At 40.9% G+C, this 25,067-nt stretch overlaps 1 protein-coding gene across 1 annotated transcript; it reads right to left on the reverse strand.

Annotated features, from left to right (window-relative positions):
* Window positions 1-10: 10 nt before the first annotated feature.
* On the reverse strand, window positions 11-23,981 carry TOMM70 (translocase of outer mitochondrial membrane 70). Its single transcript, XM_027727516.2, has 12 exons — window positions 23,723-23,981; window positions 15,125-15,298; window positions 13,928-14,054; window positions 11,981-12,090; window positions 10,519-10,667; window positions 9,166-9,373; window positions 8,439-8,573; window positions 7,224-7,331; window positions 6,104-6,220; window positions 5,171-5,268; window positions 4,698-4,820; window positions 11-3,746 (listed from the first exon to the last, which is right to left on the reverse strand). Exons 1-12 carry the CDS (start codon window positions 23,969-23,971, stop codon window positions 3,593-3,595), a joined length of 1,752 nt encoding a protein of 583 aa, XP_027583317.1. The 5' UTR covers window positions 23,972-23,981; the 3' UTR covers window positions 11-3,592.
* Window positions 23,982-25,067: the final 1,086 nt, after the last annotated feature.

Genomic DNA, 25,067 nt, shown 5'->3' on the forward strand with positions numbered 1-25,067 from the left:
CCACAGAACATAAAGTGAAATGAAGATTTATTTGTTGGAAAATAAATATTAAAAAATTAACAATTTACCATTCGAGCCAAGTCTCCTGCATTAGATTACTGCCTCCCACATACTCAACAATCTGCATCCATGATGGCCATTGCTGGGCTCCAACTTCTAAATCATAGTAACTATTATGCATCCATTTTCCTAAACTGTCATTCCCTCCCCTCTCTCTACTAGTTTAACATGCAGCAGTAACTAAATACTACCTTTGGAGGATTAAAGTAGTGCAGGACTCTCATAAGTTGACCACTGAAATTTTGAAAATGAAAAGTGCAGTCTGCAACAGACTGGGGCCTGGACCCTCCTCCCCTGGAATCCCAAATGGAGGACGGATGACAATCTGTCACAAGCTACTTTGGTGAACTCAGTTCAAGAGCTGACATGAGCTCAGTCCTCTTCAGTCTGTCAGGACTTCTAAGCACCTTAGTTTAGTGGGATATTTAGTAGGGTCTCAAGTGTGCTCCACTCATAAGTGATACAAATGGGACTGTGAGTTTTTGAGGGTTTCAATGAAAACAAGTACACTCTCAAATCTCAGATATAATACTTAAAGAAGCCAATACTCAACCTCTGTATTGATAGAAAACAGGCACTTTTAAGTAGTCATATTGTACATGTGCACCAGTATTCTTTAAGTATAGAAAACCATCCACAAACAACCCCAAAATAGTTGCAGAATTTCCAGTTGCAATAATTTAAATTCTTTTTAAAGAAATGGCAGAAACACTGTACTGCCTGTTGTATTGGGCAGTGTTAGTACCACTAGGCTGGTTAAAGCAGCATCTAAGCTGCTCTTGACAGTTCCAGAGTAAGTTACAGTGCAGCTCTTCAGAAGCATGTGTTAGTTCCCTCTTCACTTTCAATCTGCAGTTAGAGCCTAGAAATTCAAGTCACAGCTTAGAACCATAGAATATGCTGAGTTGGAAGGGACCCACCAGGATCATGAAGTCCAGCTCCTGGCCCTGCACAGGACACCCCAAGAATCACACCATGTGCCTGAGACTGTTGTCCCTGTGAACAACAGGGATTATACATGATCAGAATTAAGTTGCAAGACAACTGTATGTAGAAGAAACTTCCCAGAGTATCCCTCTAGGATACACCAGGTTTATCCAAGTCTTCAGTACAAGATTCCTACATAATTTCAACAGTTTTATTTTTTTTAAATAGCAATAATACTTGTTTCACTTCAGCTCTCGATTCTCAAAGTTCACGTGCACACCTGGCTTAAAGTAAAATCTCTGCTCTATCAGCCATTTAAAGAAAGTCCCTTTCACTAAAGGGATCCACCTGCATACACACATTAACAGGATGTCAGCTACCCAGACTCCCAGCTTTCCTGGCTCGACTTCCTTTCCCCTGTAATGTTCAGCTCTCAAGATCATACCTCTGTGGGTGATGGAAGCAAGCGAAGATCAGATTTGTTGATTCCACATCTCCTCCTCATTCTTAAAGGTTGAAGTGAGAGAAGATGATAAGGAGTCAGTCAGTACTAGTTCGTCCTAGATTTGGAGCAACATCAAATAAGCACAGAGCTCACCACAGCAGAGAACACTTCCATCAAAACCTGTTCTTATACATGTCAGAGAGAGATACTTGAAGGTAGTATTTATTTTTTCAGTTTACAGGTGATATGTCATTTACAAAAAAATTACAGACAATGCATCCTTTCAGTGCAGTTTCAAACTAGTTCAAGAACAGGCAAAAGTCTGTGATGATTTGGAATGCTAGTAATTGACAGCACATGCTTTTTTCCCTTAATTGATTGGGTGGGGTAAGGAATGGGGTACAGGTGGGGTGATGAGGAGAAAATGCCAATGTAAATAAGGCCATGCGAATAAAAACTCCTCAGGAGAACAGGACTCCTCAGTCTGGCATATTTTTGTTCTCAGGTAATTGATGCAGAGATTGGAAGTTCGAGAAGACATTTGACACTTGTTACGTGCAGTGCCCTTAGAAGCTGCCAGTACCTTCCCAGACCTTCAATTCTACACCAGTGCTATGATTTCAGATCACCTACTGAGCTAGCTAAAATAGAATGATTAAATCTTTATGTCTACTCTCCACCATTTGAATTCTCAACTGTAGTTGCTGGGAGAAAGGAAGGTCAAGTTGAAAATGCAAGCTGCTGCTGTATGGTGGCACAACTACAGAACAAGACAGTTTGACTACAGCATCATTAATTTCTTTAAAAGATTAAATACATTAGACAATTCACCACAAACAAATCTATGATTTCAGGATGGAAAGAAGCCCAAACTAGTGTGTCATAAGTTAAGCTACATCATTTGCATGAGGTTTATCCAGCCACATCAACCCAGGGAGAGGCAAGATGGACTGACTGACTTCCACACCCAAAGCAAGGGTGAAATTCCTAACTAAAGGAAGACTATTCCACAATTTGCCCCTCTCCTGTTTGCAGCACAGTTGCTTCCTTTCTACAGTATTTGTAATCTTGGATAAGACAAAGTCTATGGAACAAGGAAAGCAGTGCAGACTCCAAATCCATTATTTGAAGTTTTAGCCTATGCTTTGTTCCTTATCTCACTTAATTCTGCAAAGGGGCTCTTAAAAGGAGCAGTAACACAGCAGGCTCTAGAGACTGAAGAGAATTTAGATGGTCTGTTACATTTATGCAAAAGCATCAGAGATTACAAAGATTATATGCAAGCATGACCTTACCTTTGGGAGCTTGACTCCCAGCAGTACTTTCTGTTCTTGGAAGTCCCTCTGAACCCTCCAGAACAACTTCCCATGACATTCAAGTAAGGACTGCTGCACAGGAAGACAGCCTTTCTTCCTGTGAAGTCTATGCTGAAGCAGTGTTACCTGACCTCCTTCCCCAGCCAACCTTTTTTACTTGCTCTCCTAATCAGTTCTCTAGGGCTTTCTGAGGTGAAGATAAGGACTATCAAATTAATTCCCTAATAGCTGCCACAGGACTATTTCTAAGTTATGCAGAAGGTGGAAGGGAATTTAAGGGAAGATTGTGCATGCTTGCATATATTTACAGGGATTCTCTCCACATCTACTGACTTTAAAAAAAACCCTCTATTATTAAAGTTTGAAAATTAATTTTTGCCTTTTTGTAAAATTAAAATCAACCCTCAAGGATTAATAGGATATAAAAAAGAAATCTATTTTACAGCACTGACTAGTATTACCTTTAAAATCAACAGGAAAAAACCCCACATGCTGTATTATTATTATTTGAAAAAGCAAAAATCGCCCACAACATAATCACCCAAAATGAACCAGTGTGAAGTTTTTATTTGCATGGCCAAAATATCTTCCTTTTGTTCCCCTGCAACTTTATTTCCCTTAACACACCTTAAGGTTTTTGCTGCAGAAGGAACAAGATGCAGCACTGCATACTTCCTTGAACAACCACTCCCACAACACCTAAACATTTAACAGATGTAGCAAATGACAACACCACGAACGGGAAAAAACTAAGTTCCACCATTCAGCATGGTCTGCAACAGCGTCTTTAGGGCTGGCTGAAGTGGGCAACTTCACTTTAGAACGCCATTTCCTCCTTGTTCCTTTACAGTGTCGGTGGTTTCAATCCATACTTCTTTGCAACTTCTGTCTGGGCATAGGCAGCATCACAGAGGGAGTAGAGGTGGGCCATCTCCATTTCGGATTTGGCCAGGTTGATAGCTTTGTTGAACATTTCAATGGCTTTATCCAGATTACCTCTGAAATAAATGAAAATTTAGTCCAATTAAGGTGGCCAAAGCAATTTTTTAATCTCTGCAACATCTTTTTGCCTTCAGGACTTGCACTCTCCCCTGCCAGCAACTTAAGAGGACTTCGGGAGGAACCACCGTGAGAACTGAGAGAAGCTGTTACCAAGGCTAAGCAACTAGGACAGCTGTTAAACAGCCCTCCTCTTGAGAGCCCCCACGGGTGGCAGTGCAGGATAAAATGTTCTCACCAGGACACCAAGTTTATTTACTGCAAAGATAATGCTGGGACAACTGAATGAACTCTTGTCTCCCTTCAAAAGTCTCTGTATACATAAGAGGAAAACTTGCACAGACAGAAGCATGTTATTTAAATAGGAAAAGCTTGCAAAATTTCTCATGGCAATAGTTTAATTGTCTCTCCTTTTGATGACTGGGCATATTAAAAAAAGACTCCACTATACTCTCAGCTACACCCCAAACTTTTGCCCAATTGCAATACAGTGTTACAGAACAGTGCATTAGTGTTTCCTTGGTACCCTGAGAACTTGCATTCTGCAGTCCTGTTGGTTACAGGAGAGAACAGCACAGGACCTTCAGTACAAATGGTCCATTATGTTTAAGGACAACATTAGATACAAGTGAAGCCTAGTGATGATTAAGGAAGTCACTTTAAATGCACAAGGGATGTATTTAAACATACACAGACTCATCTGCATGTTGTCCAATAAGTATGAAAGTCATGAACATGTGAAATTGTCAGATCATAAATCAGAATTATGCTACAGAGAATGGAAGGCTTTACCTAAGAGTAACAGAACAGAAATCAGGACTTTGGGTGAGAGCTAGCCTTGCACAGCACCAGGGAGAAGACCTTAACACTTATGATCCATAAGGAAATTTAAAGAACTACTGTAATTTCAAAAGTAACTAAGAATTCTTAACACTGCAATTCAGCATTACCTTTGCACTTCAATCGTTCCCATGGTTTCATATGCAAAATCACATTTGTTATCAATCTCAATGGCCTTGCTTATGAGTTCTAACCCTTTGTCTAAGTCTTGCTTCCACTGGAGCTGAAGTAAACTAGAAGAGAAAGAAAATTTCAAACAGACTTCACATACTCCTCTGAAAACCCTGATCATGGTAAGCAAAACCATCCCAAATGTATAGTGTATTTCATTTCTAATGTGGGGTAGGCAGTAACTTAGTAACTTCATGACTTTTAAAAACACCTATATGAATGTCACCTTCAATGAGCCATGCTACCACTTTAACAACACTAAAGAAAGGCAATTTTTTTCCCAAGAAGACCTGTTACATGTTGTTTTATGAAAGAAAAAACTTCAACACAAAGCTGAAACATTCAGTTCAGGTTGAATCATCTGAATATGCCAACTGCCCTCAGCCAAAAGGATTGCAAACTCAATACATACCCTTTATGAACATATGTAGTAGCATTGTCTGGCTCAAGGTCAATGCATTTATCATACATTTCATCAGCCTTGCCAAACTGCTGTTGATCAGTTAGTGCCTGCATCAAAAGAGAAACTACATGTCAATAAGCAACCAAAGCATGCACTCTGCACTGTGCTAATTCTAATTAAAACCATATTGACAATGTGTAATTGGATATAGTTCTTTTATTGTAGAGCAGGTCAGGCACATCAGTTAAGGTTCAAAATTGAGGCTCCTTTATAAGAAAATTGCTGGGCTTGAAGTGCAAGAATTACTGACCCCAGTACTACCTGTAATGGGAGGTTCAGAAGCAACACACTGTGTTCTGCAACTAAAAACCATTCTAACAGACTGGAAGCCTCAGTTCTTCCTTTCCAAATATACTTCTTTTAAAACAAAAGGCATCTGTATTACCTACCTACTTAAAATCAGAACATATCATATGTCCTACTAAAACCAGCAGTGTGTTTTCTTAGAAAATTACAGTCTCCGTTACAAGTGCACTCCAAACAGCTTTCTAAACCAGTACATGCCATTTGTAGCAAAACAAAACTTTTATCCCAGTTCCACACATTTAACTCCCAAATTACCTAGAGAAACCCTGACATTCCTCACGTGAGATGCCACACACATGCAGAAAGGGGGGAATCACACAGGAATGACCTCTGTCTCCTAATAACCACCCTCACTCTCATTATTCTGCTCTATATTCTGCTCCACTAATTCCCCCTCTACTTCCTCTACCCCAGAACACCTATAAACATAAATGCAGGCAGCTTATTCAAGACAGCATGTGTTATCTCAGAACTCAGTATCAAAAATCTGCATATATTATTTGAAGAAATGTATGTTATCCAAGAAAAAAAGTGCAAAAGAATGCAGCATTTTCTTCAGGAGTGAGAAAAACATACCTGAGCATAGAGTGCATAGCCTTCAGCACACTTTGGAAATTTTTTAATGACATCTTCAAAGCCTTTCATGGCTGCTTGCACAGTCAAAGCATTACTTCCTGTATAAGCCTGGCGATACTATTCATGAAAAAAAAAAAAAGAAAAATATTACACATTATCATACTACAAAAAGAGTGATCAGACCTGCATCATAATAATTCAAAGTTTACATACATATACACACATACACATATATATATAAAGAAGAGAATTGGGATTGCTCAGCCTGGAAAGAGAAGGCTTTGGGGTGACCTAATTGTGGCTTTCCAGTACCTGAAGGGAGCCTACAAGAAATGTGGAGAGGGACTTTTTACAAGGGCACGTAATGACAGGACAAGGGGGAATGGCTTCAAGCTGAAAGAGGGCAGGTTTAGACTAGATATTAGGAAAAAAATTCTTTGCTGTGAGGGTGGTGAGGCACTGGAACAGGTTGCCCAGAGAAGCTGTGGATACCCCATCCATGGCAGTGTTCAAGGTCAGGCTGGATGGGGCTTTGAGCAACCTGGTCTAGTGAAAGGTATCCCTGCCCTTGACAGGGGAGTTGGAACTGGATGATCTTTAAGGTCCCTTCCAATTCAGGCCATTCTGATTCTGTGATAAATTCCAGACAGTGACATGGCTATACAATCTGATTTTGGGAACCTACCACATGTCCAAGCCTCTGGATTTGGAGAGGAAAACAGGTGAAAGCAGGAAGTCATAAGGCCTGATAGTTGTGACAGCCTCTCTCTATTTCAAATGCCTAGAAATTCCAAACCTAGCATTCCTCCTTGTTCACACCATGCAAAGCTGTCCTGAGAAGATTCTTGCAGACTGAGTCATTGCACTAACTTGAGATAGTTTGTTTCCAGTTTCTTGAAGATGAGAGTCTTTCACGACAGTAAAACTTTACAAATATCAATTTTATGTGATCCAATTGGAATGAAGATTTTTTTGTTCCTCTCCCACAAAACAGAAAATTTTATTTTGGAATAAATTTTATTCCAATTCTATTAAATTGGAATAAACCAGAGAAACACAGTGTATTTTCCAGAACTCTTTAAAGAAAAAACACCCAGATAAAGACCAGCAAGTTACCTACCAGAGCAAAACATTTCTGTGCTTGAGCCAAGGCCGAATTGGGTCGCAACCGGATACATTCATCAAAGTCTTCCACAGCCTCCTCAATTTGGTCAAGCAGGATTTTCAGCTAGTCAGAATGAAAGAAAATCCTATTTCTGTATTTCATCTGTGCTTCAGACACTTAGGTGATAATTCAATTAGTGTCAGTTACTCATATCATCTCCAGCGCAGTTTCAGAACTGTCTAGAAACCTACAGAACCTGTAACTAAAATCACTGCTATAAAATATGAAAGCTGCCAGTGAAACTCTGGCTACATGCAGAAGAAGGCAATGTCTGTGTGTAGGGATTGGGAATGCTTACATTTTAGACTGTTGCCATTACTGCTTTAGCATTATGTCCAGGCTCCAAAGCTATGCTGTATTTTCTCAAGTCATTTTGCCTCTCTGTAGTCAATGTCTGTGGACTATTTCAGTGTTGAAACATTTCGGCTGTTCCAGCTTGCATTTCAACTTTTTTTTGTTTGATTGGGGGTTTTTTTGTTTTGTTTTGCCACTCTCATTCCTCCACAAGAGTGGAGCTCACTTCATCGTTCTCTGACTTTACTGTGAAACTACAGTAAAACACTAATTTTCAATCTGCAGGAAACTTTTATTCCCTCCAATCAACACAAAGCACCACTTTTATTTCTGAGCACTAAGGAGATGCAATGAATTCATGGAGAAAGACACTTGATCCATGGAAGTCTTCCTTACAAATACGACTTAGCATATCTGCATATGACAATGTTCCTTTTTACTGCCAGCACTATTCATATTACAGGTCTGTGGAAGCAGGCCTTTCTAGGTCTAGAAATTAGTCAAGGACACAGCAGGGATGAGCTGAACAGATGCAAGTCTAGGCCACACTGCTGCAGGTGTTTTCAGGAACACGCTGTAATTTCCCCCTGTGCAGATGCTGCTCTGCCATTCAGGCCCCTCCACAGAACAGCTTATGTACTTTTAAATCAGAGGTCATACTGATGGGAGTGATGAACCTCTGTTCTTCTGCATTCTTTCCTATAGCTACAGAAATAAACTGCTTCTGCCTGGCCTGAACCTGCAAATTAGACTGTGTGTTTATTCCCCAAAAGCTCCCACTTACGAATTCATGTTTTTCTGCCACAAACAGTATAAAGTGTCTTCAATGACGTACTGATCACTTTTCCTTTTAGTATATATTGAAATATTTCTTACTTGTCCTCGATGGTGGTAAACATCTGCATTCTGAGGATCAATATCAGCAGCCATGTTAAAGTCTTGTGTGGACAGCACAGGCTGCTGCTGCTGCATATGCATACTGCCTCGTTTGATCAGAGCATTAGCTCGGAGCTGTAAAACATGGTCAAAGAAACATCCAGTGTTCCTCCACATTTAAGGCTTCATTTCAATTACAGCAAATTTTTCATTTGACTAGTTTCTCCCACTGACAGATTTCAATTATTCTAAGTAGAAATAAGTTTCATATTATTATTTACATTTATTTATTTCTAAATAAATCAACTCCCTTACTTAATTTCAAATATGTCAGCTTATGCTTCCATCTCAGTGGAGTTTCACATCCCCCCCAAAATCCTTTTCAATTCCTACGCTTACAGATAGATCAATGTTTTTTGAAGCAGCTGAATATGCAAGTGCAAGTAATGTTTTTGACTTATCTATGAACTGATTTTTCAGAGTGGATATACCCTCCAATTCATAAAACTTCCCCTGTTCTTTAGTTTGTATTACTTGGCACCTCAAAAACCAACAAGCCCTTGAAAAAAACAATTTGTCAGGAATAAAAAGACAAAACAGTAAATAAACAAGAAGACTTCCATTAAAATATTTGAAAACTTGGAAAAACAACTTCTTGAACTATATCACAGGTTTATCATCTAACTTCTCAGCCCCAAACTACCATCCAGCTGTGACAAATTCTTACCTTCACATTTGCATCTTCCATTCTGATGACCTGATCTAGGTCTGGTTTGGCAGCACTTGCATTGCCAATAAGTAAGTAGAAAGTAGCTCTCAGGAGCAAAGCTTCTGCCATGTATTTTCCCTTTGCTTCAATTTCTTTTGTGCTTTCACTGATGATTTTGTCATAGTTCTCTTCTTCCATATATTGTTTTGCTCTCAAATAGCCAGAGCTGTAAATGATGTAAGAACAGTCATATATCTACGTGCCTTCACTGGACACTACAATTTCAATTCAGATTTTTCATTAAATCATTACAAATACTAACTTTTGCTACACTGTTACAGCACCAGCATAGTTCCATTGAAACATCCATTCCTGGAGGAAGCCATCATAGACGGGAAACAATTTAGCAAAGAATGGCCAAATTACATCAGAAATAAAGAAGAAAAATGTTTTAAAGCTTTGGAACTTGAGCTTCATTTGTCCCTTGGTTTTCATTTTGGTTTTTTTTTTCACATGAAGAACAGCAATAATCTCTGCCTTGAAACAAGAGGGTTGGGGTGGAATTCCAGGTCAGGCAAAGTGAAATATTAAACCTAGCAATCTGCAGCTTATATGTGGAAGAATGGATTTAACGGCAAATATTACAGTAAGCACAGTATTGTTTCCAGCTGTGTCCTGGATTCAGTGAATCTGCCTGCAGATCAGGACATTCTATCTTACTTTACAAGAAAATCATAATGCTGTTTGCAATGGTTTCCATTAGTAACATAGCAGTGCTATCTTCCAAAAATAAAGTTGAAAGCAGCATAGTAAGTTAAAGAACCACTTATGTGGTGCTCAAGCCCCACTAAAAAAAACCAAACAAAACAACCCTCAAGCTTTTCTGTGTCAGAACAAACTTCTCATTTATGGGCAATTTGATTCCAGGAAGATAAAACACCCTTTCAGGTTCAGTTGCTGTAAATTCATAGTTTTCATTTAAAAATACCCTTTTCCTAGCTTGTCTTCCCCCTTCCAAACCAAAGGCTAACTTGTTCTCCTCCTTGGAAACACTCCTTCAGTGTCAAATATTCCTCTCTCCAGAAGCATCATTCAGCACTCTCCAGTCCTCCCATCTCCTAAGAGCTACTATCATATTGTAGTAAATATTCAGCATAACTTCCCAATCTCATTGTCCTTCCTCTGTCTGGTGGAGGTTTAGAACCAGTCAGTCAGCTGTCACCCAGATTTCATTTTTAATACTGATATAATTTATCATAGGATTTCCCATGCCAAGTACTATAAAAACAGCACGTTACACTAATAAAATGTCCAAATCACTGAAAACTTAATTCCAGTACCAAACAATTCCCAACTGTACTGTACACTCACTTCTCTTTTACTTCAGAAGCTTCTCCCTCCTTATCCTTATCTTCATCTGATTTCTCACCCTTAAGCAAAGGTTGGGAGATGATATCATCTGTGAAAGAACTGAAGTAGGATTTAATGAACTGTGGTGAGGGCATCAGAGGCTCACGATTCTGAAACAGAGAAATGTAATTTCAAGTAATTAGATGGTAAATTCAGATGGTAAAGATGGAAACGGATAACAAATGTGATTACAAAAAGAAATTGATGCAAGAACCAATGTATGACTTTTCACTATCTCATTTGATAGTTTGATATTTTCAATTTGACAGTTTGACGTTTAGGGATTCTTTAAGCTTCAGGTCCCAGTGCAATACCCATCATCAGTGGATATAAAGTGAAGATATTCCAGGGAGGAGGGAGATAATATCTTTCTGCATATGTGGCTAGAAATGAGGACTCTTAGGATATCATAAGACATCGGGTAGATGTACTAAGGCAGTAAGTATGCACATAAATTGAGTGAAAAATCCAAGCTGGTGGTTTAAACATGAGCCTAAATTCAAGTAGATTCTGAACAGCACTTTACTCTTTTCTCCAACTTGGCCAAGAGAAGCTGCTGTCTATCATTACAGTGGAGACTAATAAGGCAATATCCTAGTTCTGTGTGGAACTTGGCCCAGATATCGCACATTTTACCAAAAGTCCCAGAAGCAACACCTCTCAGCTGCAGAATCTTTTCTACAGGCAAAAAATACTTCTTGCTCAAAATAAACACTGCACACAAAAATGACAATTCAGTCTGCCCTGCAAGAAAACACTGAATGCACTCTTCCGAAGCACATCTATTTTGTGATGCTGTCACCACCCTACTAATAGCATAATTCATTTTTGCTACCTCAACATCACACATTTATGTGAGTTTCTGTAGGAAAGAAATTCAGCATCTCAAAACCAACATGGATTTCAGTACTTCAACTACCGTCAAAAAACAAGGAAGAATGTTTGAATAACAAGCAAGAAGGTGTTAATACCTGCTGTAAACCTACAGCCACTTAAAATGACTACTCCTGGCTATCCCTATACTTCCATAGTTCTCTTTTCTGCAGTTTCCAAATGTTCATGCAAAGAAATCTGTTCCAACACACCCAGTTTCCATTTAGTTGCAAGCTCAGAAAAGCACCACATAGGGCAGCACACCATCTTAGGGTGTCTCCTGAATGTCAGAATAAATTTGATTACTAAATGGAAACAACTGTTAGAAGTAGATGTCTCTTCCCCACTGAGGTTTCAAAAACTTTGGACAGGTCCCAAAGGAAAATAACATTGGTACAATAGCAGCTTTGTGCAACACGGTTCCTGTCGCTTCTTACACTTCAGCAGATGAAGACAGTGACTTGTTCACAATTGCCAGAATGCCAACAACCAACGTTTCAACAACTAGTCAGGTGAAATAGCAATTTGTCAGCAATATCACAAGTCCTACCTTGTATTTCTCTTTGGCCTTTTCTTTTCCCAGGAGTTTAAGAACTTTATCAGCTAATAACATACTTTGCTGGTTTTGGAAGGCTTCTAAAATGCAGACTGCAGTGACATCTAGGAAACAGCATACAAAAGTGAGATTAAAGAAATTCTGATAGTCACTGGAAAATGACAAAATGTGCCACTGTTGCAACTAATACACATCCTGTTCAAGGGCAATAGCCAGTGTTCAGTTTGCTGTATTTACCAAGACATCAATTTGTATTTAAAATTATCTTCCTGAGATAAAAGGACTTTGTGATAGTGAGTGAAACACATTACATTTATTTTTCTCTTGCTGCTTTTATCTAGAGACAGACACACTTAGATGGACAGTGAAAATGTATCCCTCCATCAGGGGCTTCCCCCATTTTGAAATTTGGAGGGTAGTATTACATTCATAATATGTTCACATTAAATAAAAATACAAACACAGCTTCTTTTCTGGGACTCGTGCTACTTTTCTACTTTTAAAATTCTTAATCAGTCTCATCACATCTTACTTCTTCCTCAGTTCAAGAAATCTTCCCATATTATATCTCAAATTTTTCTGCTCACCTCCGTGACTTTGGAATGGAGCAAGGAGAAATACCCTGCTGGCCTATTTAAAGTGCCAACCCATATCACATTGCTTTCATTCACACATAGAAACCTCTGCAAAAGTTAACCCACTGCTGCCTGAATCATGCTTTGCAGAGTGAAATGTGCTCCCAGAGTACACTCCTTCTCTGGACCCTCTAGTTAATGCAAAACTACTATGGATTTTTCCTGTTTAATTTTCATTTAAACACCAGTGAAGATGAACAGAGTTTGGCCTTGAAATTCAAGCAGCACATTGCCTGAATAAGCTTGAAAAGCAAACGTCTTACCCTGGAGTTTTAGTACAGTCTCTGTAATTCTGCACTGCTATAGGGAGTATAAAACCATCATTTTTGCAGAAACTCCCTGCAATTCTGGCATGGTCAGGATGCACATGGGAGTCCCCAGGAATACACCCAGAAAGAGCAGCTGTACAACCTCAGCAGACATGCTTTGCCCAAAGCAAACCCTGGGCTTGGGTGCAACACCAACACCTTCCCAAATTATACTGCCAGGAATCACTGGAGAGTTTTTTTCTGGCAGTGGAAGGGTCTTCTGGGGTTTGTTTGGTTTTGCTTTCCTCCACTACATGGACATATCCTACTTCCTGGGATTTTACTGGCCAGAAGTGGTTGGTAGGTAAAAGCAGAATTACAGAAAAACTGTGTAGTTCATAAAAAGCAAGAAAATTTCAGGTCTGAAAAAACTGCAAGCTAAAAGTCAAACACAAACAAAGGCTGAAATAATTGTCACCAACATGCTACTGACATAAAACACAAGCTACATTTAAAAGCTGTTCTACTGTCACAGGGACACTTAATCTCTCTTGGGGCTTTTATCAGCTGGCAGTTCATTACAACTCCATAAGGTTTTATATTTTGTGATAGCACTCTGGAAGTGCAGCTGATAGTGACTGCAAAGGAGTACCTAAATGAACTAAGTTGTCCTTTTCTATTTACTATGGTCTTAAAAGGCATAAAGGCATTCTGCCAGCAAATAAACAGACAGGTGGATAAAATTTCCACATCTTATTTACCTTCTAATTTAGCAGACCTAATTCCTAGCTGTTACACATAATGAAACTAATTTAACAGTTAGATTTGCCAGTCAAAGCACTGCCTTATTTTCTGTCCTTCTTTGATAATGAGCACAGCTGAAAATTTCATTTGCCTTTTAACCAGGAATGATTTGTATTTGCAGTAGCTAAGAATGGTTTTAATAATTCTGTATTACTGTAGCTACAAAAGTAAACCCAAAACAATTCCAGAAGTTACCATCTCCAAAGCACCAGAGTTAATTCCACTTTTAAGTACGCACATCATGAGACACTCACCTTCTAAACATTCCTTCTTATTGTCTAGCTTCTCGTGAGCCTTTGCACGCCTGAAGAGAGCTTTTACATATTTAGGATTAAGCTCAACGGCCTTTGTGCAATCTTGTGCCACTTCTGTCCATTTTTGCTGCGGGTAGAAAAACACCACAGTGAGAGAGGCCCCACTCAGCTGCACTGTATTAGCTTTCCATAACCAGCTCTGGGTCATGTGCACCCGACAGGAGCTGCAGTTCCCGGGGCTCTGGTTCTACCTGCTGGCTTCTATTTCTGCAAGTTTCTCAATAAGAAACTACCTGGGCACCACTGCAAGCCACCTGCACCAGAAAAGCGACAGAGCAGAAAAGGAATTCCTACAGGAAAATTAAACCAGACAGTTGGGTTCATGCAAAGATGCTTGCAGGAGGTAACACTGGGACTGAAAGAATGAAATATAATGAAAACAAACAACTTTAACAAAGTGCAAAGCACTTTTTAGACAAAAAAGTTTATTTCAAGACAGGCTTTTCTAATAGAGGGACCACACATATTTGAGACTCATTATGGCACGAATTTGTGTTAGACAAGAACTGTTTTATCTCTCCTCCAACACCAGATTTCTCTAATCAGTCTCTCACTTGATACTTCAGACTGCACAAAGCCATTTTTCCATTCCTTTATAAAGCTCACTAACTTGACCTCATAAGCAAATCTATGGTACTGTAATAAGCAACACTGATTGACTTCTAAAACTAATACCAAGTACACTCAGCTATCACGTAAATGTCACTTTCCCATGTGCGAAATTTAGGTCTTGGCCTTTAGTAGGATTTCTATGATTTCTTTGTTTAAATTTTGAAGTAGCATCCTTCCAAAATATTTGGCCTTTCACCCAACAGCTAAAGAAACTAGTAGAGAGAAGCAAAATCAACTAATATAAAAGAAAATTGTTCCAAAGGATAAGAAATTAAAACCGTGTCTTAGAAGAACAGGATGCATAAGAATTATATAAGATAGCCTGAGAGTAGTTAACAGAAAATAATTTTATTTATATGTAGAAAAGTATGATGAGCTAGTGAAAAACAGCGGCAAGCAACAGCATCTTGTTGTGCAGGCAGCAGATATCATCACCTGGGATCTTTCAGTGTACAGAAGTGACAAAATACAAAACTGATAATGCTACATTTTTGAATAAACACATGATTATCTTAAATTTCTTACCAGTTGTTCATAGGCAGCAGCTCTATTTTGATAGAAGGTAGAAAGATCGAGGTTTTTCTCAGGAGGGCACAGGCTGATAGCCTCAGTATAACACTGAATAGCTGACTCATATTTTCCTGCTTTAAAGTACTTGTTTCCTTTGTTCTTGGCTGCTTGGGCTCTACCAAGAGGGCTCTGAAAAAGAAAGTGATAGGTCAGTTCAAATAAGAAAAGCACCACAACACATAAACTATGCACTTAAGGGCTGATCTTCAAAGGTATAAAAATGAATCTAAACTCTAGCCTAAACTTTTGAAAAATATCACTGATTTCATTTCCTGGAAACAAACAACAGACTTTCTTTTGCAAGTGTATCAGATAGGAGACAACCTTTTCAAAAGATTCACTACAATGGTATTAAACAATGCAGTGATTTCTGTTTGGAAAGCTAAACAGATTGTAATCTTACACAGCTGGTGATCAGAAGAACCAATGAGGTAAGTTATTTCTCTAAAGACTAAATGTGCAAAGACAACAAAGCCCTCAAAGCAATTGAAATAGAAGAGTTTCCTACTGAAATAAATATAGCCTATAAGACCAGAGGCGACTCATCAGACTATGAATTAAATATGGAAAACACTTTGTGGAAAGACCTACCGAGCAAAACAAATAAAACCTGTAAGGAAAATAAAGCTCTTTTGCCTTTCATATGCCAGACAAAATTAACTATATTTATAGCTGACTCCTTTAGAGCTTTTACACACTCTGCTTCGTCCAAGGAGAAGTGCTGGACCATCACTATCTTAGCAGAGGATGGAAAACTTTGCTAACTGTCCTGAGACCCTGCTAAGGGCATTTTTGTGTTCTGTACCACATGTTGATCCTCTATTTCTGCAGAAACTAACACTGCCACCTGTAACCCCTAGATTTACACCAGTTATCAAACGCTGTGGTTTATAAGGAATCAGATATAAAAATGCTCTCTTTATCAAAGGGGTATGACCCACATTCAAGAAATACAGAGCTGCAAAAGATCCTAACCTTGACCTTTTGGATTTCTGCTCCTCTTTCACAGCCTAGCTTCAAGGATCGACCTTTTGGGGCAGTTCTGGCTAAGATGCCTGACCAAAATGAGCACACATGTATGAGCACACATGTATGAGCACACATGTATGAGCACACATGCCATTCTACTGGCCTCTCTGAGGAGGGAAAGAGTACAGACTGGGGGCCTTAAACAATAGCTGCAGGATTCACTACATCTCACCTGCATGGAAAAGATCATCTAGGATTTGCTGGAAATTGTAAATGCAGCTCTTTGACCATACTTCTGCCTTCTCTCCCCTCTCATCCACCACCAACACCAAACTACACCCAGGCGACTGTAACACAAATTTGAAAGCATCTTTGCATTTCATCTGCCTGTTCCCCTTCATGTCTGCTCACTTCATGCCAATCCGACCATTTTTAGCATTCAGGTGATTTTTAAAACTGGAAACCTGAAGAGAAGCCAGATGTTGCTGTATAGCCTGTCTTTTAAGGCCTGAATCCCAATTCTGGCATGAGAGAATAAGATAATTATTCTTATGGGTAGTAGTCTTAGTTCCTACATAAAAACAGGCATACAAATAGAACAAAAGTATTTTACAGGCACTTGCCTGAGGGGAGACTTACAAGTGAAACCATATAAGGTAGAGAATTTCTTAAATATCCCTACTGCCAGAAAAGCTCTTCTCTCACAAGTCACTAATCACTGGGCTTACAGGAAATCAATCTACACCATCTTTATTGTTCACAGAACAAGACAATCTGCATGGCTTTCAGATTTTTCTACTGCAAGACTTTAAATTTAAATTGATAAAAGATTATTAACTTCAGCAGTTACACTGTGTGTAACTTCATGGATACATAAGCCAGAATTAGAGTGCAAATATTTTTACTGAGGGCCAAGTAACTGTGTATCTGATAAGTTGTTTCTTTAGAACTGATACTAAAGTCGGAAAATGTTAAATTTATTTCAAGTACATCTTAAATTTAGCTCAAAATACAACAATGCTTCTCTTTTAACTAAGGGAAGGGCTACACATACGTAGCAAACCTAAATGCATGACAATCAGCTTGAATTTTTCCTTCTGCATTTCTACAGCAAACCCTTTGTGATACGATCTACAAAATTCAACGCTCTTCCTATTAACTTGAATCAAAAAAGAAAAACACGCAACACAGGCTACATTCATACATGTGTTCCCAGAACGAAAATTATTTAAGACTGCAGAGATTAAGCCTATACTGCAATTAGATGACTACTTTGTGAACACTGACAATTCCTTCAGCCCAGGGATCTCCTACCCCAATACGTGCCTCAGGCTGAGCGGTGCGTGTGCTCCATCCCATGCACTCTGATCGCCCTGCACAACAGTCCTTGCACAAAGACATGAGTTACAGATGAAAGCTATGGGATAATAGGCAAGTGCAATGGCTGCTCCAGTGCCAGGTGTGGGATAGGAATTTTAACTGGAAGCAAGACATCTGTAGGTCTGGGGCCGTCACTGCTGGTTCTTGGGAAGCATCAAGTCTTCAGACAAGCCTAAGTGTGCTCAACAGGGACCAAAAACTTTAGCGGCTATGAACAGGATATCAAAGTTATTACAATTAGTAACTCTGTTATCAGAGTAAGCCTTTAGTAACAGTTGCAGGACTGCAGACCACACAACCAGCTACACAGAAGTGAATCACGGAATATGTGCTGACTCCACGGTTGCTCTTTGATGCACTCATTCCATGATTAAAGAAATTTGGGGGTAAGGAGTCAGGACTTAGAGCGCAACACACTATTATGTAATAAAGTCATCGGTAATGCCCATGGCAAGGAAGAAATCAATTTGTTTGTTTGTTTATGCTGCCTTAAGCTTGACTCCTAGCTCTCAGAAGTTTTATGTCTGCAACCTTAGTCAAACTACTCTGCTGCAGCCCTCGGTATGCACATCACCGAATCTAATGTGTGTTTTTGTTGGGTTTGGGGTTTGGTTTTGTTTGGTTGGGTTTGTTTTTTTTTTTGTTTGTTTTTGGTTTTGTTTTGGTTTTTTTGTTGTTTTTTTTTGGTTTTTTTTTTTTTGCTGTTTAGAGGTTTTTTGGTGGCTGTTTATTTTAAAAGATATAACACTCAGATCTCATTATATGCTGCAAAACCTTTTTGTGACAGCACAAATAAGAATATGAAAATTAATTCTTAACATAAGACTGGTTTCTGAAAGTTTGTGAAGTCTTAAATTTAACCCTGACAAGACTTGTAAGCAAATTTTTAAATATTTTTCTTATTCCTCCAGTCCTTCTCAATTACTACCAGGATGAACACAAGATATGTACATAAGAAACTGATTATACAAGCAAACCTCACGTATCTCATGCACAAGTAATGGAAAAACCTCACTTCTTCCACTTCCTTGCCAAAGTATTGATTCTAGACATTATTTTCCAATTTCACTGCTTCTCCTTACCTGACCCATTGCCATCCTATGTGGTGCACTGGACATTTTTTATCCCCAAGGTGAAGGTCTATACAGAGCAAGAAAAACTCTCCCGTTTGTCATCTTCTGGTCTAAGAATCTGTGCAACTACCAAACCAGCTCAATAAAATGAACGTAAGTTCACAGTAAGTTAAAACCAAATAACTCAAAAGTTATTTGCAGTTACCCAAAAAATAACATCTCAGTACTTCGAACTGCTTTCAGCAACTGTTCATTAACAAGCCTTAACAGAGTTTAAGCCAAAAGGACACTTGTGTGATTGAGTTGTCAGTTATCCAGGTAACTAAACAAGCAGATTGCTACCTGTCTAAAGACTAGACAGCACTGACAAAAATTTCTTAGTAGCTACTTTAACCTCAGCAAACATGCTTTCCTCACAAAATGTCCAGAAACTCCATGCAAATAGCAACTTTACAGCAACTGTCTGCCAGCAGCAAGAATAACAATGCTGAGTAACCCCCAGCAATGGCAATATTGCTAAACTAGCAGTTCAGAACTTTATATATTTGAGGGAGACTGTTATTCAAAGCAGAACAAGAAATTTCCTGCCAGCCAACCATGACAGTGATTCGCAACAGAAGCACGAGCAGAGAGTTTCAGCATTTTCTTTTGGCTGAAAAGGATTTGCACGAGCCCTTGTCTGACAGATGACATGGAGGGGTACTACTGTTTCAGCCATCTTAATTCAACTCACAAAAAAATAAAGCCCTGGTCTAGACCTCTTTATTTCTCTCCAAGTGAGAGGACCCTCTTGATGACGTACCAAAAAAAAAAAAAAGGTGTTCTTTTCTGAATACCTAATTTTCCCCGTATTTTTTTTCTGGACTAAGGTTCATTTCAAGTCTAAAAGCATTAACCGAGTATAAATTGCTTCAAGAGTCTCCTTAGCACTAAAACCACTATGAGGAAAAGTATGTTTATATGAGCCCAAGATGTGAATTCAGAGTGCAAGCAAGGATGTATTTATTATAATTAGAAATAACAAAGCTGAATTTACAGTACAATTTGACAATGTTCTCAGTCACCATCCTGTTAAATGAATTTGCCATTCACGCCTACCACGAATAAGCAAACTGCACAGATGACAAGAGTCTAACAATTGTTCTTCTGCTATTATACACACATTTAAGGGTTTTCTACACCTGTCCACTACAGCTGGCATGAAACAGAAGATTTAGAGTAGGTCGATAGAGATATTTATTAGGCAACAGGTGCAGAGTACAATAGAAATTACTTTTTACATACTTTGCTTAGATAAATTCAGAGTAAGTACCAAGATGAATATATCTAGACAAAGGGACTTCATTTGATCATACCCTGATCGAACCACACAGCAGTGAGAGAGGCAACACTCAGCAGTTGCCATTAAAACAGACACTGGAAAGAAGCCACACTAGTTGGCTGCTGATCCCAATATGTGGCACCACAAAAGACAAGGAGTTTGGTCACATTCACTCACTAGGGCACTCAAGGACTGTATCCAGCTCACAGGAAAACGTGCAGACAGGGAACTGCTGTGGACCCAAATGGCTTTCTTTGCAGTACACAAAGCCACTGGCTGACCTCCTCACATACCAAAACCACAGGGTTACCCCATGAACTTGCTGAAAGAGTTAAGGGGTGAGATTTGGACTACCACAGAGTTGCAAAATGAAGTGATTTCAACTTAAAGAGAAAAAAAATACTGAAGCAACCAACACGTCACCTCACTGACTAACCAGTGCTCACTTCTGTCAGACAAGGATAGTATAAAACTTGCTAAGAAGGTATCATGGAATAAGTAAAAAAACATGAATCAACTGGGCATCAACAAAAGCAATAAATGCAATGGGCTCCAACATGTTTAAGTTATACAATATTCACTACAAACTAGGAGAGCACGTAAAAAGCAATTCCTGTTACTGAGTAACTATAACACATTCCATCGAAATAACAAGAAACAACGAAAACTTCTGTAATTAACAGATGCAATTTGACTTCACAACCTTTGAGTCATCCACAGATGCAGTTTTATCATCATCACTTAACTGGTCCAATAATACCAGTTTACTGTGCTGTTGAGGAGCTGTGCTTACAGGAGAAGGAATCTCAAAAGTAGTTCAGCTTTTCCCAATATAGCACCTATGCTAAGGGCTCCTGCCAACACAATGTCAGTCACAGATCACACACTTGACCAGTGCATCAATGCCAGGGAGAAGCCTCCAGTGCAGACACAGCCTGGGAAAAAAATGTGAGGCCTGTGCAGCAGGTAAAAGGAGAGCTTGAACTGCATGCAAAATAGTAACAAGTCTGAATAAAGAACAAGGAAGATTTTAGAGCCTGCGTACTTTCAAAGAACAAATTAAAAAATCCAAGGTCGTGTCTTCAGAAACAGTGAACAAAGCACCACATGGATACAAGAGCTGATTTAATGAAATGCACAAAAAAGTATGAGCCCTTAGTTACATTTATGAGTAAAAGAATAATTAGCTGACACAGCTGTTGGTAGCGAATTCATTACTGACCTTTCTGAAAGACTCCCCTCTTGTGTTTCAACTGAATGAAGTACCGGCTCTTATTCACTGTGCAGATTTGTATGTGAAATCAGACTGAGTTTAAAAAAATACCCTACCACATTAGAAAGGCAGACTAATACAATGTAGGTAGTTTTACAACTAAAGCATCTGCATCGTCATATTTTCAACCAGGGGTCTTATCAATAATATCCATAACTAATAAAATACGAGGGGAAACATGAAATCTACGTGGCATCATCACTTTGGATATGAACAACAGGAAGAGAATCCTCCACACACAAAGCAGTCAAGAAAACTTGCAGTCACATTAATTTTCCTGCTGTGGCCATACTTTGACCAGCTAGACAATTATCTCATGTCATCAGTCAAATCTGGTAACTTCTTCTACAGTTTTTCTAAGTAGTATCACTCATTTTTTTACAGTGTAATTACACTCTTCAAAGAACTCTGGGTCATACCACTCAACTTAGATGCATAGTCTTCCAGTATTTTAATTTGTGGAGCAATCTGATATACCTAGACAAACAATATTTTAAATCAAACGCTATATAAGTGTTTTAAATGTTTTAAGAGATTGCTTCAAGTACAACTGCAGAATGACTACAAACCACTGGATTTTATATTCTGAAATTCAGAAACACAATCAAGAAACCCAGAGCGAACATTCTAACTGGGAAGCCACTGCAGCTATACAAAGGTCACAAGCAGGCTGCAAACCAGAGCTCACATCCAGCAACCACACTTCCATAAATGTGCCAGATGCTGCTTGCAGCCACAAGCCAAAATTACCATGGTAAACAAAGTCTGAATTTGTCCTCTCTACACAACTTGCTCAGTACTGTGTGGTGCCCGTGAAGGAACAAATCACTGCATTCAAGAAACTGCCTCAAGGTCCAGCATAGGTTTTATAGCTCACTATGCTTCCAGGAATGCCCTAGGGTAGCCATGATTCACCAGTTAGGGAAGTTACCACCTTCCTCACCACTCCCATGTGTTCCTGCCACTGCCTGCCCACACACTGATCTTCATCACTAAATGATCAAAGCTAAACCCAACTTTTTCCAGTCTTGGAAGCCGATTTTTTTCCCTCCTGATCATTTCAGACGGGAAATTTAAACTGTCGTCTGACAATTCAAAGCGTTTTGAGTGGTGCACAAGAATGGGAAAAGAAAATGCCAGACAGGATTTTCTTATCAAAACTAATCCGTTTGTCAAATCCATCATTTTAAACATGTTTGTAAACTGCACCTCACCTCAGTAATGCAGCATGACTGGTTATATACTTCTGTGACAGCAGATGTGCAAAAAGTGCACCTTAGAGGCATTTTTCTACATACAGATATGCAAGAGAACTTGAATTTGATGTGGATTCCAATATTGCCTCTTGTCCTTCAGCTTTTATATAGACCAATAAATCTGAAAATTCTCAGAATGGTAAATTACAACAGGGTAAATGTATGTTTTGAGAGCATGTCTACTTAGGCAAACTCTTCCTAAAGTCTGTTACTTAAACTGTAGGGCTTTTGTATCTTTGTGGAACATGTTTTGTTTCAAAATGATCTTGATTCTGTTTTCTTTCCCCCCTGCGGTATCCAGCATCTAACAGGCAACAGATCACAGATTTCCTTTCCAAAACACTATTCCCAGACACAACTTACTGACAGCTATTCTACACCTCAGAAGAAGAGGTACATTTCCCCCTCAGCAGCACATTGTCAGATCCACGTTCAGCAATGCACTTTCCCATGCACCAGTCCCACCACGACTGGAACAAACACACAGGAAACAAGCTAATCTCGACTGCTGCGAGGTGAGGGCAGAACTGTGACCAGGAACTACGGGTCACACCGGGCGACCATAGAGAGACACGGAGCCCCTGGAGGGGTCCAGTGGGTGAGGGAACTGGAACATCTCTCTTACAAGGAAAGGCTGAAGGAGCTGAGTCTGTTCAGCCTCGAGACAGCTGAGAGGGGACCTCATTAATGTGTATAAATATCTGAAAGCAGGGTGTAAAGAGGACAGAGCCAGGCTCTGCTCGGTGGTGCAGAGCAGTAAGACAAGAGACAACCGGCAGAAACTGATGCACAGGAAGTTCCTCCTGAACACGAGGAAGAACTTCTTCACTGTGCGGGTGACCGTGGTGCTGGAACAGGTTGCCCAGAGAGGGCGTGGAGTCTCCTTCCGTGGAGAACAACCGCCAGGACACAATCCTGTGCCATGTGCTCTAGCACGACCCTGCTTGAGTAAGGAATTTGGACCAGACGACTCACTGCGGTCCTTTCCAACCCGATCCATTCTGTGATTCTGTGACCTGCCGGGCGTGTCACGCAGAGCACGGCCAGGATGCCACCCGAGATTCATCCCCTCACACGCCTCCCTCCGGGACCGGCACTCCGAGAGCCGCTTCCCGGACCATTCCAGCGGCCCGCCCGGCCCACCCTCCCGCAGATCGCAGCCGAGCACCCCTTCGCTGCCCCGCGCGGGACCTCGGCCCCAGCCCCAGCCCCGGCCCCCCGCGCCCGGCCGGGCGAGCCCGGTCCCTGCCGCCACCCCCGGCGGCGCCGCCCCCCGCTCACCATCTCCTCGTGCCCGGGCCCGTCGGGCTGCCCGGAGCCTGCATCGCCGCCGGGCCCGGGGCTCGCCCGCCCCTCGGGGGTCTTCCTCTCGCTCGCGCCCTTCCCGCGCCGCGCCGCCCGCCGCCCCCACAGGTAGATGGCTCCGGCGCCCAGCAGGATGGGCGCGCCCAGCACCAGCGCCAGCTGCCAGCGGGACAGCCCCGCGGGGCCGCCGCCGCCCGCCGGCTCCACGGGCTTCGAGGCGGCCATGACGCCCGGGCGGAGCAGCGGGAGGAGGGTCAGCGGACACGCGGGGCGCGCCGGGAGCGCGGGGCTGAGCCGCGCCCGCCGCCCGCCCGCACCGCCCCTGCCGGCCCGGCGGGGCAGCGCAGCCCCGGCCAGGGAACCCGGGGGAGGCCGCGGGCCGCAGGGGCGCGGCGGGAGCGGCGGGAGTGTCAGCCCAAAAAACGCTGCAGGGGCCTCGGGTCCGGACTGATGTTGTGCGGAAGGAGTTCTGGGCCGCTCACATGCGGAGTGCACTCCACATCTGGACTGCTCTGTCCGGCTCTGGGCTCCTCAGGACAAGAAACACGTGGAGCTCCTGGAGAAGATCCAGTGGAGGGCAACGAGGGTGATTAAGGGGCTGGAGCACCTTTCTTACGAGGAAAGGCTGAGAGAGCTGGGTCTGTTCAGCCTCGAGAAGAGACGGCTGAGAGGGGACCTCATTAAACTGTAAATATCTAAAAGTGGGCTTCCAAGAGGATGAAACCAGGCTCTTCTTGGTGGTGCCAAGCGATAGGACAAGAGGCAAGAGCAGAAACTGATGCACAGGAAATTCCTTCTGAACACGAGGAAGTGTGCAGATGACCAGAACAGGTTGCCCAGAGAGGTTGTGGAGTCTCCATCACTGGAGATACTCAAGAACCATCTAGACAGAATCCTGTGCCCCATGCTCTGGGATGACCCTGCTCGAGTAGGGAGGTTGGACCAGGTGATTCGCTGCAGTCCTTTACGACCTGACCCTGTCTGTAATCCTGTTCTTCTGTGATTCTGTGTAGTTTCAGCTAATATGGCTGATTTAAAGTTCTAGGACTTTGTACAGGAGCATTTTGAAGCAATTCTTATTATAAATGACATCTTTAAGTCATTAATTCAGTCTGTCATAAAAATAATTGAATATGCATTACTGGAATTTTGTACTTGTTGTATACGTGTGCGTGTATGCCCACTTAGCATCCTTACCTGTAGGCAGAGGAAGCTTATGTTTCTGTCTCCACTTATTTCCATGGACCATTTGGCTGAGGATGAAGAGGAGTCGTCTTTGATATGTTTTTATACTCAGAAAGCTCTAGTCATCTCATGGCTA

This window comes from Pipra filicauda, unplaced genomic scaffold (genome assembly GCF_003945595.2).
Source record: "Pipra filicauda isolate LSUMZ 115617 unplaced genomic scaffold, ASM394559v2 scaffold64_size3178608_pilon, whole genome shotgun sequence".
Taxonomy (NCBI): Eukaryota; Metazoa; Chordata; class Aves; order Passeriformes; family Pipridae; genus Pipra; species Pipra filicauda.

Bases quoted from the DNA above. Each gene is read 5' to 3' on its own strand.
- TOMM70 (XM_027727516.2), bottom strand. From the start codon at position 23,971: ATGGCCGCCTCGAAGCCCGTGGAGCCGGCGGGCGGCGGCGGCCCCGCG. The intron at 7,332-8,438 runs GTAAGAAATATT...CATTCTGACTAG, and splicing joins TTTACCACCATCGAGGACAA to CTGAAAATCCTGCTTGACCA. The intron at 5,269-6,103 runs GTATGTTTTTCT...CTTTTGATGCAG, and splicing joins GCTATGCACTCTATGCTCAG to GCACTAACTGATCAACAGCA.